Source organism: Carcharhinus amblyrhynchos, chromosome 17 (genome assembly GCF_965287045.1).
Source record: "Carcharhinus amblyrhynchos chromosome 17, sCarAmb.v2.hapA, whole genome shotgun sequence".
NCBI classification, from domain to species: Eukaryota; Metazoa; Chordata; class Chondrichthyes; order Carcharhiniformes; family Carcharhinidae; genus Carcharhinus; species Carcharhinus amblyrhynchos.
In genome coordinates this window covers 31290218-31309248 of record NC_137340.1, presented here as the reverse complement: position 1 = coordinate 31309248, position 19031 = coordinate 31290218, and the positions used below count along the sequence as shown (strand labels likewise).

General features: G+C 38.7%; 1 protein-coding gene across 6 annotated transcripts in view; it reads right to left on the bottom strand.

The window, feature by feature from the left end:
• The window catches only part of ate1 (arginyltransferase 1), a 237988-nt gene that overhangs the window by 146012 nt on the left and 72945 nt on the right, over positions 1 to 19031 (bottom strand). For all 6 annotated transcript variants that reach the window (XM_080205722.1, XM_080205726.1, XM_080205725.1 and 3 more), the window contains one exon: positions 10481 to 10513. In XM_080205722.1, coding sequence (XP_080061848.1) covers positions 10481 to 10513 — 33 coding nt within the window. The remainder of the gene's footprint in view (positions 1 to 10480; positions 10514 to 19031) is intronic.

The following is a 19031-nucleotide window of genomic DNA, read 5'->3' as shown; positions in this document are numbered from 1 at the left end:
GGTGCTAGGAAGGGGCAAAGGCACAGAAGGATCTGGAACAGGATGTTCATTTTAAAATCAAAACATTGCATGAACAGTAGCCAAAATAGGTCAGGAGGCACAAGGGTGATAGGTGAACAAAGCTTTACACGGGTTAAGCACAAAGGCAGCAGAATTTCAGATGATTTCAAGATGATGGAGGGTAGAATTTGGGGGACCAGCCAAGAGTGTAGTGGAATGGTCAAGTCTAGGGGTACCAAAGGCATGAATGAGGGTTTACAACTGATGACCTGAGACTGGGGAAAAGTAGGTTATGGAAATTGGCCATCTTAGTCTAAGGATGAATACACAATCAGTAACTCATTTTAGAATCACATATGACACCAAGCTAGGGAACAACCTGGTTTAATCTCAGACTTGCCAGGGAGAGGGATGGAGTCGGTAGCTGGGGAACAGAGATTGTAGCAAAGACCAAAAAGAATGGTTTCTCAATATTTGATTGAAGGAAACATCCACTTATCCAGTAGTAGATGCTGGATAAACCACCTGATAATTTTGCAACAATGGAGGCATTGAGACAGATGGCAGTGTAATGGGTGTCATTAACACATGTGAAAACTAATGCTGTTTCTTCAGATTATGTCACATGTGGTTGAGAAATAATTGGGGCGGGGGGAGATCCATAGGGGATACTAGAGATTGTGGCACTGCAGCAAGAAAATAAGCCACTGCAAAAGGATATTCTGGTTACGATTAGTTGGATTAGAACAGAACCATGTGAGTGCAGTTCCACTCAACTGGGTGACAGTGGAGCGATGTTGGAGGAAGATGGTGTGGTCGACAGTGTCAAAGGCTGCAGAGAGATTAAGAGGATGAGGAAAGATTTATCTTTCTCACAATCTTATAGGATGCCACTTGTGACTTAAGAACTGTCTTTTTTTACTGTGGCAAAGGGGAGAAACACAATTGGAGGGATTAAAACAGTTCTAGAGAAAATAGACTGAGAGGTGACAGATTCAAAGACTTTACAGTAGAAGGAATATTTTCTTAAGTGAGAAATAATTGCACGTTATCCAGATTTCTTTTGATGGGGTGACGTGCAGGTGAAGAAAAGGTAAAAAGAAAAACCATCTTTACTTTCAAAATACTTTCCCCAAACAAAATTGTATACGATTTGAACAGCCTGTGGGGCTTGCAATAGACAATGAAAATTTTACTCTGCCAAATCCTGAATGTGACACTAAGATTATTTCAACATGCTGTTCTGCGATTTCCAGAGGCATCTGCACTGTACTATGCAAAATCCAAGCTAATGACCCAATTTTTCTATCCTCAAAGCAGAAAATATTAAGCTAGATACCCTGGAAACTCCCATACCCATAAAAAGGTAGTAGTATTTGAAATTACCCATACATCAAAATATATTAGCAGTATAGAATTTTTGGGAATTGGACTAATGAAATAGATTGCATTAAAAGGCTAAAGAGCAGTCAAATGTCATTAAAGAGAAATTATTGTAGAATTGGAGGACATTTAAATAGAAACTTCCAAGCATACCAGGCACAGAAAGCTCGAGACAACACAGGGAAACAACAACATTTATACAGACTTTTAGGCTTAGGCTTTTCCCATTGCCTAGTTGCATGAAGCAGAGAAAGCATGTAATATAGTGCCTTCTCAAGACACTTCACAAGAGTATAATTGGACAGTGACACAAAAGCAGGAGGGAGGCATTAGGCCAGTTGACTATAAACCTGTAGGTTTGAAACAAGGTCTTGAGAGGACGAGGACGAGGACGAGGACGAGGACGAGGACGAGGACGAGGACGAGGACGAGGACGAGGACGAGGACGAGGACGAGGAGGAATTAAACGAGATTAAGGAGGAAATTCCAGAGCTGAGGAAAGACATGCCACCAATGGTGGAGTAAAGAAAGTATGGAATGAACCAAGGCTGGAGTTTGAGGAATGCAGAGCTCTCACGGACTGTAAGGTTAGAGAAGATTACAGAGATGTAGTGTTCTGTGTTCTATGTTCTATAGATGGGAGACAAGCAGCGATGGAGGAATTTCATCCAAGATTAGAATTCAATGTCAAGGTTATGAGGCAATGTAGGCTAGCAAACACAAGCTGATGCATGAATGAAATTTAGTTCGAGTTAAGCTATGAGCAGAGTTTTGGATGATATTATTAAGGATGGAAGACAGGCAAGCCTGGAAGTAATTAAAGTATAGATGAAGGTTTTAGCTCCAGAATGGACTGAGGTAAAACAGGTGATAATGAAGGTTGAAAGAAGGTAGTCCTTGACACAGAGAAGATATGGGATCAGAAGCTCAACTCTGCCCAGCAAGATTGTGAATAGTCTGGTTCAGACTTGGACAGTGGCAGACAAGTGATCTGAATGCTTGGGAATGGTATTTGTGGTGGAGGATGAAGACTGTGGTTTTGATTTTCCCAACTTTTAATTAAAGGAGACTCAATGTCAGACAAGCAATCCAAAATCAGAGGTAGTGATAGAGTTGTGCTGGGTAATGTTCGCAAATATGTGGAATTTGACACCGCTTACGAACAGCATGTAGATGAGAAATAGGAGGGGAACAAAAGTAAATAACTGAGAACTCAAAAGATTACAGAGCAGTGGGAAAAAGAGAACCCATTACAGGGGATTCGCTGACTTCAAGTGGATAGGTTTAAGAAGTGTGTGAAAGTTAATGATGGCAACCACAAAATATTATGACCTTTTCATGGAAAAATGGGGGAAATTACCCAAAGGTATGATTTATAGTCAAATTGTTTTGGCAGAAAAGTGTTTTAAAGTGCCTCTGTCACCCTATTAAAATATATTCCCTCGCAGTAGAAATGAGTATATTGATACTGTAATTATGGAAGTGTGATGAGATCCTGCAGCAGTAGTTCAGGAATTAGGTAGAAAGTTAAAAAGCAGGACCTCTAGAATTGTAATCTCAGGATTACTCCCTGTGCCACATGCTAGTGAGGCTAGGAATAGGAAGATAGTGCAACTCAACATATGGCTAAACAGCTAGTGCAGGAGGGAGGATTTCAGATATCTGGCCATTGGGGTCTCTTCCAGGTCAGGTGGGACCTGTACAAGGACAGGTTGCATCTAAACGGGAAGGGCATAAATAGTCTGGCCAGGAGGTTTGCTAATGTCACACAGGAGGATTTAAACTAGTTTGGCAGGGAGGGGATGGGAACCAAAAAAGGTGAATTAGCTGAAGGGGAAATCAGCAAGAAGGGACAGTAAGACTCAAATAGCAGGCAAGGACAGTGGAGGGAATCTATGCATGGAGCCAGAGGAAATGGGCAAGGTATGAAATGAGTATTTTGCGTCAGTATTGTTCTGCACACAGCACTGGGTTGATGCCTCCTGAAAATCTGTACAAATCCATCCTTTTTGATGACTAGTACTAATGGTGTAGCCCACTCACTAATGTTGACAGATTCCAAGACTCCTATCTTCACCAGTCATTCCAAGTCAGCCTCTACTTTTGGCCTGTTAACAGTGTACCAATCTTGCCTTCAAGCATTTCGCTTGGCTTCCTTCTTTAATTTTCAGCTTAACTGTGATGTCTTTCATACTGCCCAGCCCTTTATCAAACATAATAGCATTCTTTAAGAATTTTTCCAATGTCTTCATTCGCCATTAGGTTGGCTTGGGCCCAGTTCAGTTGAAACTTCTCAAACCATGTTCGACCCATCAATACTGGATAATTGCCCTTTACTACATGTAAAGACAAATCTGCTGTTCGCCCATTGCTACTTCAGTGGAACCATTACGCGTGTGTATATCTTCAACATTACTTTTGAAACTTTCAAGGAAATACGAGTTCTTGTTAATATACAATCTCTGGTACCATTGAGACTGCTGCCCCAGCATTGACATTCATCCTTTCTGTTTGTCCAACCAGCAATGGAGCAACCCAGTATCTACTCATTGTGCTAGCCATTGTTCGTGCTTTCAGTGATAATTTGTCTTCAGACTGAGAGTCACCTCATTTTTCTAAACGCTTCCGCATAGTGCGAATACTTTTCTTGCTCTGTTTGCATGCTGGTTTTGATTTATTCTTATTTTTGCTTGTGGTTCATTTTTCCTTCCAACAGGCAGGCTCTGTGTGATCTTTTACTCCACAACTTCTGCATATTATGTTCTTGCAAGAACACTCCACAGTTGAATACCCTTGCTTTGCACATTGGTGACATGTATGAATTTCAAAACTCCTGGGTGTCGATTCAGCTGACGTTTTGTCTATCTGAGTAATCAAACTCATTTCTGAGCTTCTTCTGTAGACTGCTGTATCAAAACAGCAATTTCCATGGCCTTTTCCAGAGTAAGGCCAAAAGTGGAGGCTGACTTGGAATGACTGGTGAAGATAGGAGTCTTAGAATCTGTCAACATTAGTGAATGGGCTACACCATTAGTGCTGGTCATCAAAAAGGATGGATTCGTACAGATTTACAGGAGGCTTCAATCCAGTGCTGTGTGCAGAACAATGCCCACTAGCCCACACTGATATTAGCCATCACCATCCGAGGTAAAAGGCTCTCACTGTCCACCCTATCCAATCCTTTGATCATCTTGTATGCCTCAATCAGGTCACCTCGTAAGCTTCTTCTCTCCAATGAAAATAACCTCAAGTCCCTCAGCCTTTCCTCATGAGACCTTCCCACCATTCCAGGCAACATCCTGGTAAACCTCCTCTGCACCCTTTCCAATGCCTCCACATCTTTCTTATAACGCGGCAACCAGAACTGTACGCAATACTCCAAGTGCGGCCGCACCAGAGTTTTGTATAGTTGTAACATGACCTCACGGCTCCGAAATTCAATCCCTCTACCAATAAAAGCTAACACACCGTATGCCTTCTTAAGAACCTTATCAACCTGGGTGCCAACTTTCAGGGAGCTATGCACATGTACCCCGAGATCTCTCTGCTTGTCAACGCTACTAAGAGTCCTTCCATTAGCCCTATATTCTGTACTCCTGTTATTCTTACCAAAGTGAATCACCTCACACTTTTCCATATTAAACTCCATCTGCCACCTCTTGGCCCAGCTCTGCAGCTCACCTATGTCCCTCTGCAAACATCCATCCTCACTGTCTACAACTCCTCCAACTTTGGTGTCGTCAACAAATTTACTAATCCATCCTTCAACACCCTCATCTAGGTCATTTATAAAAATGACAAACAGCAGTGGCCCCAAAACAGATCCTTGAGGTACACCACTTGTAACTGAACTCCTTGAGGTACACCACTTGTAACTGAACTCCTTGAGGTACACAACTTGTAACTGAACATTGCTCAATATTTGAGACACAAAGGCAAAGCTGAAAGTAACAATGCACAAATCAAAAGGGAAGCCTTAGGGATTATCACAAAGTAAAGTGATTACACGGAAGAAAGTTCACACTATTGACAGACCATTATCCATCAACAACAATCTTACAAGTCAAGTGCTGAATGAAGTTGTCTTTTCATTAATAATGCAGGAGAGATCTTAGTAGTTTAATGAGCAGTATTCCTATACATCAGTAGGGATTGATAAAGTTGTTTCAAATAGTGGCACAGTGATTGGCATTGCTGCCTCTCAGCTCCAGGGACCTGGGTTCGATTCCTGGCTTGGGTCACTGTCTGTGTGGAATTTGCATGTTCTCCCTATGTTTGCGTGGGTTTCCTCCCACAGTCCAAACAAAGTGGTCAATTGTCAAAATGGATAGAAGTCACCATAATGAAGTCAGTCTCATCAGAAAACGTGATTAAGAGACTCGTAGAAGTCTTCGTTGGTTTGGATTCTCTGAGCAATTGGTAAGTGGCAATAGTCCTTAGTCTGAAAGTTTCTTGAAAGAGAATGTTATCGAACATATCGCTCCTCAGCCTTTTGGCTAAGATCAAGTGTAATATGGAGATACTGTGCTTGGTTGAAGTCATTAGGTTACATTTTAGCTTCATTTGAAGCAATTTTTAAATGCGGCATCTTGGCCTTTTGGCTAAGATGCAAATGAGATCAAATCTTGGAGGAGGAACTATGCCTACTTCAATCAGCTTGGGTCATATAGATCAAGCCCAAGACAGGAGGTGAGAGCCCTGTCTTGTCAGCTTGGATTGGGAATGTCTCAACTTGTTGATTTGGACTTGATTTGATTGAACTCGAATAAAAACAAAACAAAAAAAAAATTAGGTCTGCACTGTTGTATCCTACTACAAATGGACTAGCAGAATGTTTCATTCAAACCATGAAACACACATTGAAAGCAACCAGGCAACAAGGTTCATAGAAAGAAACAGAAACCCTACAGTGCAGAAGGGAGCCATTCGGCCCATCAAATCTACACCGACAACAATTCCTATCCATTTAACTCCACGTATTTACCTTGCTAATCCCTCTAACCTATGCATCCTGGGACACCAAGGGGCAATTTAACATGGTAAATCAACCCAACCTGCACATGTTTGGACTGTGGGAGGAAACCCACGCAAACATAGGGAGAATATGCAAATTCCACACAGACAGTGACCCAAGCCAGGAATCGAACCCAGGTCCCTGGAGCTGAGAGGCAGCAATGCCAATCATTGTGCCACTATTTGAAACGACTTCATCAATGCCTACTGATGTATTGCTCATTAAACTACTAAGATCTCTCCTGCATTATTAATGAAAAGACAACTACATTCAGCACTTGACTTGTTGAAACCTCTGAAAACAAAATAAATTGTTCAACAGAAACAACAAAATACAGATAGAACAGTTGGAGGTAAAGTGAAACATTGTGTCTTCCACCAAGGACAAGTGTTGGTCAGGAATTACTCCACAGGAGAGAAATGGGTTCCTGCCATGATCCTTGTGCAGATTGGATCTGTCTTGTATACCATTCAAGCCAGAGATGATGTCATCTGGAGGAAGCATGCGGACCAGCTGTTGGTGGGAAGAACTGACCTGCCTATAATACAGAATTTTGCCGTCATACAACAAAATCATACCTCATATCTTTGACAGATCAAACAAAGCTTTTGGAATTTTGAATCAGCCTTTACTCACACCATATCAACGAAGTCTGCCTCTCACAAGGCTGTGTACAGATTTACTGCATGATACACGGCATGCACAATTATACCTTTGCTTATCTTACAAATAATTTGCATATACCAATCACAAATAGACATTTTCTCTGAAGTATAGTTAACCAGTTATAGCCTCTATATGGTTGTCGAATTACAATGATTAATTACTAACAAAGTAGACCAACGTGGTTACATCATTCAAATATCCACACCTGATGTTATGGCTTGTGGTTATTGGAGTTCTCACCCTCTGCTCCTTGGCTAGTCTCTTTGTGCTGCCCATCTGCAGGTGTGGGAAATGCAATGAAAAATCTTCACAGCAACTTCCCAGGGAATTGTGCTGTACTCAATTCACAGGGGGACTCTACTGCACTCAAAAATGTTAACCTCTTCAGCTGGAAATTGAATCTGGAAATCCGGATTCAACCGTACAAAGTCCTCAACGGAACCTTCCTGAAATTCTAACAGCAACAGATATTGTTGAGGAAGTCAACACCTCACCTTCAGACCAAGCACAGATTCAAACTCCACTACAACATTGACAGTGATCAAAGCAACCACTGATGATGATCGTACAAAGACGGAAATGCCAGAGGTTACAACTAGTACAAGCAGACAACACCAGAGGTTCGATGTTTTGAGAACGATGACTTCCAAACCGTCTTGACTTATTGATTGTTGATCATGTTACACTGCTCAAAATTGTTGGGGACATTCAATTTAAAGGGGGAAGAAATGTTATGTACTTATATTGGAGTCTTAGTAGCTTCAATAAGCACTGTGTATTATTATATGCACATTATCGCCTAGCATGGGAAATTGTCAGAGTGAGGAAGCAGCCTATAGTGAACACACCTCGTAAATAAAGCTCCGCTTTTAACCCTCTGTGCTTCCTGGCATCAATACCACGATACACAACAGTTCCAAGTTGCATTCAACATATGGTTTGAATGTGTCATTTGAAAGTAAGTGACACCATAATCAGATTTCTTCTCATTCAAATACATTTCTTGCAGATTTTCATCTCTCAAGACATAAACACTCATCAAAAATGCTCTCTGTAAAATACTCAAACTTCCACTGTTGTTTAGAATGTCAGAGAATATTAGTAAAACTATCTCCAATTCTCCATAAAATAACCATTTTTTTAAAACTCCGAGTTGCTTACCTAATAGCGCATATTCCACATGGATTTAAACAGTTCAAGCAGAAGGCTCATCAGTTTCTCAAAGGCAATAATGTTGGGCAATAGATGCCAGTTTACCAATAATGCTCACATGTCATGAATTAATTTTTAAAAAGATCATTCATTACAATTCTACAGAATCCCAAACAAATTTTGATTTTGAATTTTTAAGTCATTCTTCACATACCTTTAAAAGTTACTTTTTTTGCCTGTCAATGATTATGAGCAACTCACTTAATCTTAGCAACTGAATAAATCAAGGACTATTTTATTCCATGAATTACAGGACTCTCACTTGGGGAGGAGATGGTGGGAGGATGACACACACGAGAACTGCTCATTCTGAGAGCTAGTGCAGACATGATGAGCAGAATGGCCTCCTTTTGCACTATAACAATTCTGTAATATCAGAAATTGGGGAGGTGGTGTGGGTGAGGAGAGAAAATGATAATGGAAAGGGTGGTCTGAAAATGAAGCACAGAACTGCAAACAGAAAATGAGAGAGGGACAAAACTGGGAAATAAATACATTGTTATAATGGAAAAGAGGGACCTCAAGTGCATCAAGATAAAGAAAAAGCCATTTACTCTGCTTGAAAGTAATACTGTACGGACACTAAAGTTTATGGGCACTGGCAAAACTGTCCAGACACTGAAGACGTCTGTAATTTTAGATTAAACACAATCTTTGTTAATTCAGGTTGTGTATCAAGAGATGCGTTGTTAAGGTCTAAGTCATTTAAAGTTATAACATAAACTGCTGTAAAAAGAGCTCAAAAAGGACAAACCACAACCAAACCATCTGATACACTTGTTTTTATGATTATTTTTGGCAGGGGGTGGGGAAGGTGTTCAAATTTGATATATCAATTAATGTATTCAAGTTTGTGCAGAATCATAATCAAATTCTATCCTAAAAATCAATGCACTTCCATAAAAGCAACAACTATATCAGGACCAAGTCAAAATTAATAAAACTCAAAATATATAAGACAATACAAATTCTGAACTTGAGACTGGGTGTTGGATTACATACAATACCAACATTTCTCCAATGCAGTTAGAGCTATTAAAATTATAATTTTGACTTTAATGCATTTTTGTCACAATCACTACGGCAAAAGGAAATAAATAGTTGAAGTTCGAATATTCACAAGTACCAATAATGATTTTTTAAAATGATATTCAACTAGAATAATTTAGTAATTAAACCAAACCAAAGAATTAGAGAAGTGCAACTTGCAAGAGAGAAAATGGAGGTTAAAAGAGAATTAACAAAAAAAAGGAGAAAAAGGAAGATTAAGCAAAAGTGAAAGAAAGAGAAGCAAAGAAAAAGGCCACAAATTAGAGGTATTTCAATTCTTAGAACTTGGACATGTCATACTAACAGTGCTAAACGCCTATACAGTTGAGATATGTTCAAACACAGGTAGCATCATCAGGCTGCTGCGTTATTTTATTTCAGTCAAACCAAGGATATAAAAAGAACAGAACAACTGGGATGATCCCAAAGATACAGATGTGTGTGCAGTTTCTATAAGTTACACGTATCAAAAGGCATGATTTCACACACATTCTGCCGTAATTCTGAAAGAACAGATGCAGTTTTGTTCATTGGCTCAAAATTGACAATTGTATTGCAATAATATCAAATTGACCTTTGCGGCTTTCCTTCCCTTCTGCTGACAATCCACAAGCCAATTTTGTTACCCAACCTGTGAGTCTGCTGTTTAAGACTTCATTCAGAAAATACTTTTACAACCTGAAACAGTATACTAAAATTCTATTTTTGATTGCCTAAAATAGTTTGACTTGATATTTTTGACTCTGGTCTTTATCTTTGTCTTATTCATTCGTGGGACAAGGATGTCACTGACTGGCCAGCATTTATTGCCCATCCCTAACTGCCTGAGGGCAGTTCAGAGTCAACCACATTGATGTGGCTCTGGAGTTACGTGTAGGGCAGACCAGGTAAGGACAACAGATTACCTTCCCTAAAGGACATTAGTGAATCAGATGGGTTTTTCTGACAATGATTTCATGTCCACTAGTAGATTCTTAATTCCAGATTTCTTTTTATTGAATTCAAGTTCCACCATCTGCACTGGTAGGATTCGAACTCTGGTCCCCAACACATTAGCTGACTTTTGGGATTAATAGCCTAGCACTAATACCAGTAGGCCATTGCCTTGTGTTCCAATAAAATATTCAATACAAGTGAATGTAATGTCAGGCTTACCTGGAGTGGGGACTGACAAAGGAATCGTGTGTACTGCATTCACCAAATCGGCGTTAGAATGGGAAACAAAAGGGGAAAATAAATCAAGTTAATTTTTGTAGTGATATAAAGTTATACTTTGTAATAATGATTATACTAAATAATGGTTGCTCACTTAATAATCCAATCTTATAATTTCTTACATAAAACACATTATTACACAAGTCCAACTGTGTATTATGTCCTGAATATTTTGTTAAAATTTCAAGAGTGTATATTTAATACTGTCTGTTAACAATTCATATTAATCATTCAATTAAGCACGACTCCCCACCCCCTCCAGTAGTGGTGTGGTAAACTTTTCTACGAAGAGGAAAACGTCAGGATAACTAGCTTGTCATGATGATATTATGTTCCATTTCAAGACAATTTACATCATCACATCATGTTGTCAACCAAATTTGTTTTTTTAATGGTTTAGTGAACAGTTTTTCAGAAAGGCATGTGCTTTAAAAATGAATATCATAAACATGGATCCACAAGCACTCACACACACTAATTTAGTGTGTTCTGACAACTAATGGAGTATATAGACTCAGAATCCCTCCAGTGCAAGGGCCATTCGGTTAATCGAGTTTGCACCAACTCTCCGACGCAGCATCGTAGCCACGCCCTATCCCTGTACCATGTTTTTACCCCGCTAATCCCCGTAACCTACACATCATGGGTCATTAAGAGGTAAAATGCCATACAGACATTCATCCAAGGCCAGAATTGATCCTGGGTCCCTGGCGCTGAGAAGTTTCAGTGCTAACCACTGTGCTGCCCCAGATATAACCAGAAAGGGTTTATTTTAAGAACACTATCAAGTTCTAACGAGTAAGCTTACTGAAAGACTTGGCAGATATTAAACATGCACAGCAAAGCTGAAGTTTGCACTATTGAGATTTTCAATTTTACTTCAGGCCAATAACAGTGTGATATCTACAAGCGATCATGGACATGGAGAAAGTAACCCATTTTGGTTCACTTTTGCTGTTAGCTGTTAAGGTCAATCCTACAAGTGCTGCACATGAAACTGCCAAGTGACAAGGGTTTTATTTTTTGGCATTGGCCTCTGTTGCCAAGCTGCCATAGCCACTGGTCATTCACATCAACCCACAGATGTCATCATTTCCCTCTTCTGCCAGCTAGTGACTCTCAGGTGCATGTTCAGAGCCTCATGCCACGCTTGCAAGCAAAAATGAAGCAGAGCTTTAGGCACTGCACTTGTTATCTGGTCCCGATTACCTCATCGTACAGGAGGTCGAGTATGTGATTGTTCCAATCTTCTGGCATGCCCAATTCATTGTAGCTGCCTCTGTTTGATTAGTGCAAACACACTTGCAAACTCTGCCTTTGGGAAGACTGCCACATTCATGATTTTGTCCAGCTATATATGATATACCCAGAATGCATATAATGCTCACAACAGTAAATAAATGAGCATTCCATTATAGTAGAACAGGTTGGTGGAGAAAAAGTATGCTTCACTGCTGCAACATTTGACGTGTATCACTGATGTCAAAGGTGAAGTCAAATATCTTGCTCACTACATCAAGCTGGAACAATCAAATATTTAAATAGTACATCACTGGACAGACCTACACATTTCAAGGCAGAAACTGCAAGACTGATCCCAGTGCAGACGTCATGAAGTGTACGTAGGGGACACAGAATCAAGGTTGCAATATGTGGCCCTAAATCCAACCTTTACAAGTATTGATCATAGTATACAGCAATGGGAAAACATCATAATTGCTGCCCAATTATCCCAGTGCCTGAAAATATGATTTGGGTTGCAGAACCAATGGTAGTGTCTTTTTTGAAGGATGCAAGGACAGAAATGGTTAATTAGCTTTAAAAATAAGTCCTCCATTGTCTAAAGACACATCATTTAGCTAGCGTCTGTTAAACTATGGCCAACAATATACACATTCTCATTATCACCCTAAGTTTTCACAAAAAACTTTGGGCCCAGGTTTGGAGAACAGCAGTACACGACTTTGAATGACCCAGTGGCACATTGTTATATTTTTGGTTTCTGAAGCCTCTTGCAAAAGTAAATAAAATGTTTTGTCAGAACTGAATCGATCAACTGCCATGACATTTAAAAAGTAACATGCAAAATATGAGACAGTGAGCAATCTAAATTTAATCTAACTAGAAAAATTTCCTGCAATGATTTGAGGGGCATTGGAAATTTGAATTCCCACTTATTCTAATGTTGGATCTGTCAACAGCTCACTGAAGAGTCTAATTTTATCTAAGGTATTTATGCAGCCAGAACATTTTGTTTTATACTTTGCAGATTAAAAGTCAGTTAGAGTAAGGAACTCTCCTGAGTTTTATCGACAATGATACATTATTGGTGTGTTACAATAAATTGGGCCAGTATCAAGAGAGAGTCAGGTCAAACTGCATTATGCAAACATAGAAGCAGATTACCCCCACATTGATTAAAAATAATTATTTGCAAATTAATTTGGTGCGACTCTCCATTATCTGCCGAGTTTACATTTTTAGCTCGAATATCCCCTCCTTTAGAATGAATGGTAGAAGTTTAATTGCAGGTTGTATTAGGAAATAACGTGATGTGGAGATGTCAGTATTGGACTGGGTTGGGCATAGTAAGAAGTCTCACAACAGTAGGTTAAAGTCCAACAGGTTTATTGGTATCACAAGCTTTGAGCGCTGATCCTTCATCATGTAAGTCACCTGGTGAAGGGACAGCGCTGCAAAAGCTTGTGAAACCAAATAAACCTCATGTTGTGAGGCTTCTTACTAGGAAATAATATGAAACACTATGATCAAAGGAGTCTCTCTTTACTCCAGTGAATTGATGAGGTTAGAAAACAGTTACAAATGTAAACTGTTTGTATTTTACAAGGACATCAAATCACAATATCTGTATGAAATTGATTGGGGCCCTGTAGTTCTTTTGCATTCGTGATTGGAACTAAAGTGGATTGATTAAATGATAAAGCCAATAAAGTTCTTGTGGTACATAAGTTTGTGTATGCTGTATATTTTACATCTCAGATCTATGCTGAGATGACAACAGTGTGTGTGTACAGGAACTTTATTTACAAGAGTTTTATATATAAAAGCTTTGAAATGTTTACTTCATGCTTCCAGTTCTAACTGCAAGCTTTTTTTGCAGTTTGTTTACTTTTCTGAACATGCAGGCATAAGTAATCAAGCACAAATGAGCATCAATTGCAATTAGATTAACAAAGAACAATTTATAATAGAACAATTATTGTATAATAGTGTGGCTCAAAGCTAGGACCCCTTTGTGACCTGAATTGGATGCTATGTTCTTTGCACAAAACCAATGCACATTATGCTCAGACAAGGTCAACCCAAAAATGAAGAAATTGGTATATTTTTGCACAATACACGACTGAACAGGATGGTTCTTTCAGATTTTAACATTTTCTATAATACTATCTGTATCTCAAATGTGGAGTACAATGCTCACTTTGATTTTCTTTCCCTATTGCACAGTCACTAGATGTTACAATAAGCTACCCATATCTTAATTTCTAGTGCAGGTTTACTTCTTGGCCTCTCTTAGAATGGACTGATCACAAGTTATGCTTTTTTGTTACTTGTTGAGCATAGAAAGTGGGGCTGAGCTCTTGATCCTTCCTGTCCAATACGTCTGCCAATTAAGCTTATCAGATCCTCTGAAAAGCAGCTTCTCATCAAACAAGGCTTGCAAATGACCACTGTTAACTGAATTAAATAGGGCCATCAAGCAATAATAGGTGTGCATGTTGATCTGTAGACCTGAAAATATAGACCTCCCTCACTGCCCCAGATTGTGAGCTGGCAGTTTCAATGATTTTGACAGATTTCTCATTTTCAAAAAGTAGCTGCATGCCTAACTTTCACTGTTTAGATTTAAGTTGAATTTAAATACAATCACTTCAACGTAACTCGTTTACAGATCTGGGAGAATGGTAAGAAAAAGAAAATCCCAAATATAATTATGTGCAAGGGCATAGGAATTTACTGGAACATGTAATTATGGTCAAATTGTCTTACTTTGGAAAGAATTTCAAGACTTATGCAACCTTGATTTCAAAAACCCTCAGGCCAAGCACTGAAAAAAAGCTTTAGAAATTATCTAACAACACAATTCACTGAAACATCTATTTAAATTTGTACTGCCACAACATTTATTTCCACAATTATGCGCATGTCACTCAGCTATTTAAGAAAGGTGAGAAAGGGAAACTAAGGAATTTTAGACCAGCAAGCCTAACATCTGGTGTCAGGAAATTACTAAATTTAAGGAAATTGTGACTGAACACCTTGAAATTTTTCAGTTGACCAGAGAGAGCTCGCATGGATTTGTGCATAGGATATGCCTGAAAAAGCTGACTGAATTTTGGAAGAGATGACTAAAGTAGTACACTGCAAAATACATACAGGTCTAACTTACACAGATTTCCAGAAAGCATTTGATGAAGTCCCTCATTCAAATCTACTGAAATTGAAGTTAATAAGCTGATCCACAGGAATCAGAGTAGGGATAATAATGAGTTGGTACTCCAATTGGTAGGATGTGATTGGTGGTGTTGGGGCCTCAACTATTCACCATATTTATTAACAACTTAGATGGCACTGAAGCACAATAGAAGAAATCAGGCAATTAAAGAAAGAATAGTTTCAGGAAATAAAAATTGCTCTTGTAAGTTATAAGTTATATCTGCTTTGTGTGTGTTAGAAAAACAGCAGCAGGTTAAGCTGAATTTGCATTTCTGTATTTGCGTACTCAGTGTTAAAACTTTAGTTTAGCTTCACATTAAACACAGGTGCCTGCAAGTCTATGCTTTAGTTTCACTTGCATTGTAATTAAGCGTTTATAACATAAAAACAATTACAGATGTTAAAACAAAGCTGTTGATTAGCAACCAGAGGTTCACACTGAAAGGCAGAAGTCTGGAACCAGGTAATCCAAAAGCAAGACATTTTTCACAGAAGCTGCCAGCATAGGCAGGACAATAAAGAAAGGGGAAAAAGAAAATCTGAGAGACTAAAGAACAGAAAGTTCCAGAAACCAGGGACTAAAAGAAGAGTCATCCCTGGAAAACTCATGTCAAAAGGGACAAAGAAACAGAATCTGAAAAGGGCATTGTTCATAAAAGTTAAAGAAAGGGCAGAGAGAGGCTCCCAGTTAAAGACAGAGCTGCAAGGTACAGACCTGGAGATATTGGCTAGCTAGAAGTCAGACATCTGCAGTAATCCTAAGATGGGAGACACCCTAATACAGCCTGTGAAGGAGAAGTGTTCTGTTGATGTAGCTGGGTACCTGAGAGATTGTGTGGAATCTTGAATGCACGCAGAAATCTGTTAGAATTCAGATCAGAACTCAGTGTTTTATGAAGTCAGCCTGGAAAGCCAGGAACCTTAGAGAGCGAGGTCCACCCCCTTCTAAACTAAAATTGAAAATGAATCCTTAGTTTTGTTTCCCTGGAGACGAACCACCTGACTTTGACTTGTCAATCAATCTTTCCCATCACAATGCAGGATCATAAAGGATCCCAGAGTAAAAATAAACAAGTCCCCATTTATGCCATTGAAGTAGTAGCAAAACGGCTTCTAGCAGATGGCCTGCCAACAACGAGAAAAACCTGGACAGAAAACATGATTCAGAAAAAAAAAATTTCTTAAATGTACACTAACATCACACAATCCAGGGCAGAGGAATATTGAAATGATAAGGTGAAACACTGGGTGTGGATCCTTGGTGAAGGCATTTGAGAGAAAATCTTGAGTGGGAGAAGATTCTAAAGTGTATCTTTAGAGAGTGGTGAAAAGAAACCCTCATGGATGCCAGTGTGCCAGTAAGACCAGTTGGCTTACAATATCATAAGCATCTAGGAGATGTGGTGAGAAATGCACAAGTTGTATTGGGTAGCTACATTCCTACACTTTGCCTATTAGTTTACATGGACTGTGTACCTTCTGGAAACAGAGTACAAGATATATTTTGTAACTTCTGTTATCCTTACAAATCTGAATATATCTGGAAAGATACAGCTGGGATAAAGTAGTAGTGCATCATAGTTTATCTTTTCTTGTTTAATGAATGATTTGTTTTGTTAATTTTTAAACTAGCAATCCTGTGATTCTGTTCATCCAAGCCTCGAAACAAAAAAAAAGCCAGGTTCCACTCTGGAACCCGAATGTCCGGTAGTATCAGCTGGGATAATAAAAATAGATTAAGCAATTGGCAAAACCATGGTAAAATGATTTCAATGCAAGAAAATATGAAGTCTAAAAAGACTCAAGATTCCTCATGGACAGGTACAGAAAATATTCAAAAGGGATATTGGAATATTGGCCTTTATATCTAGAGGAATGAAATGTAATGGGATAGAAGCCATGGCTCCAGCTACATAAATCACTGATTAGACCACCGTTCTGGGCAGCACCTTTTTGGACAGATGTATCAGCCTTGGAGAGTGCAGAATAAATTTACTAGAATTGTACTTGTACCCTGTGGAACCTAAAAAGCTAAGTATTGAGTTGATCAATGTTAAAAATATATTAAGGGGAACAGACAGGGTAGAATGAGAAAAATTATTTCCATTGATCAAAGTTAGAGCCAGATTTTTTAAGAAGTGAAATTAGGCAAAACTTCTGTACACAAAAAGGATAGTTTAAAATTTGGAAACCTCTTCTACTTAAAAATATTGATTGATAGATTTTTGCTATCCAAAGGAGATGGAGCAAAGGCAAACGTATGGAGTTAAGTCACAGAGCAGCCTTGTTCTCACTAAATGGAGGAGCATGCTCTGGAAATTAAATGATTTATTCCTGTTCCTAAGAACAGGATGCTTTTTCCCCAAATGCAACTTAGAAGAACTGCATGGAGTTGATAGAAAGGTGTGTTTGTGATTGCTCTCAGTCATAGAATCCTTGCATTTTGAGTCAACCGGGGCCTCAACTTTTACAATCTAAATTAATGATGTGATGATTAATAACTTGTCTATTGTAGCCAAATTTCTAAAAGTAGGAAAGCAATCTTTGAGGAGGACACAAAGTCTGCAAAGTGATTGGGATAGGTTGAGAGCATGGGCAAAAAATTGACAGAGTATAATGTGTAAAAATGTGAGGCTGCCCGCTCTGTCAGGAAGAATACAAAAGCAGGACATTATTTAAACGGAGAGAGTACAGAATGCTATCGCAGAGAGATATAGATGGCCTGGTACTCAAATCACAAAAAATTAGCTGCAAGTATAGTAAAGCAAGTAATTAGGAAGCCAAATATAACATGTTTTTATTGCAAGGGGCATAGAGTATAAAAGTAGGGATGTCTTGGCGACTTAGTACAATTTTAGCCTCTTTATTTAAGCAGCAATACACTTGCATTCAAGACAATTCAGCTAAGATTCATCAGGTTGGTTCCTGGGATGAAGGGGTCGTCTGTTGAGGAAAGGTTAAGCAAGCTGGGCATGTACTTACTGGTGTTCAGAATAATGAGAGGTGATCTTTTGAAACAAAGTTCAGAGAGGTCTTGGCAGGGTAGATGCGAGACGTTGTTACCCTCATGGGAGGATCTAGAACAAGCATTTCAGAATAAGGGGTCTGATAGGATGGAGATGAAAAGGAATTTCTTCTCAATGGGTTGTTAAACTTTGAAATTCACGACCCCAGGTAGCAGTGGAGACTGGGTCATTGAATATATTCAAGGCTGAGTTAGACAAATTTTTGCTCTCCAAGGTTTTGGATGATGGGTAGAAAGTGAGTTAAGGCCAAAATCTGATCAAAAGAATGGTGCAACCCAATCCTCCTTCTATTTCTTAATTGATCTGATTATCTTCTAGTCTTTTTAGGCTGATGTTTTATTGCAGTTTTGACTTTCTATATGATTAACTTTCACTGACCACTATGATATTTTGCACCAAAAATATTAAGCTTTACAGGATTTTGAGTATACAAAATGAAATAGTTGATTGGGGGTAACTTTTCAAACTGTAGTTCCTGAGTTTCCTGGAACATCAGTGTTATTTGGGCTTTTCAGATTCCCATTCAAATCAATCTATATTTACACATGATGTGTTGGGACATAGTTGTATCCATCATTCACACGTTAAAATTAATGATAAATTCGGGACTATGGGGCCAAAACAACAAATGGTTTACCCAGCAAACCAACAAGACTACAGTGGAAATAAGTGGCAACAGATGGTATAACTCAAGTTGATGTGCAACTTTTAAAATCAAATTAAATCAACTTCTTAAAAATGTAAAAAACTTTGAACAATTAAAATAAATTTCAAAAGTTTTAAAAGATGATCGCTTGTCTGTATACCTCCTTTTCCACAAAATATACAAGGGCCATTCATCCAAAGGTCTGTTTGAATTCTGTTTTCCAATGGGAGTTTACAGCTTCTTATTTTCATCTGCATATTCACTAATCTTTTTCATTATCTTATTTTAATTTTGTATGTACAAAAAGATTAATTGTTTGCTTAAATTATCTCAGTGTGGAGGATTCTGCAGAAATGTCTCT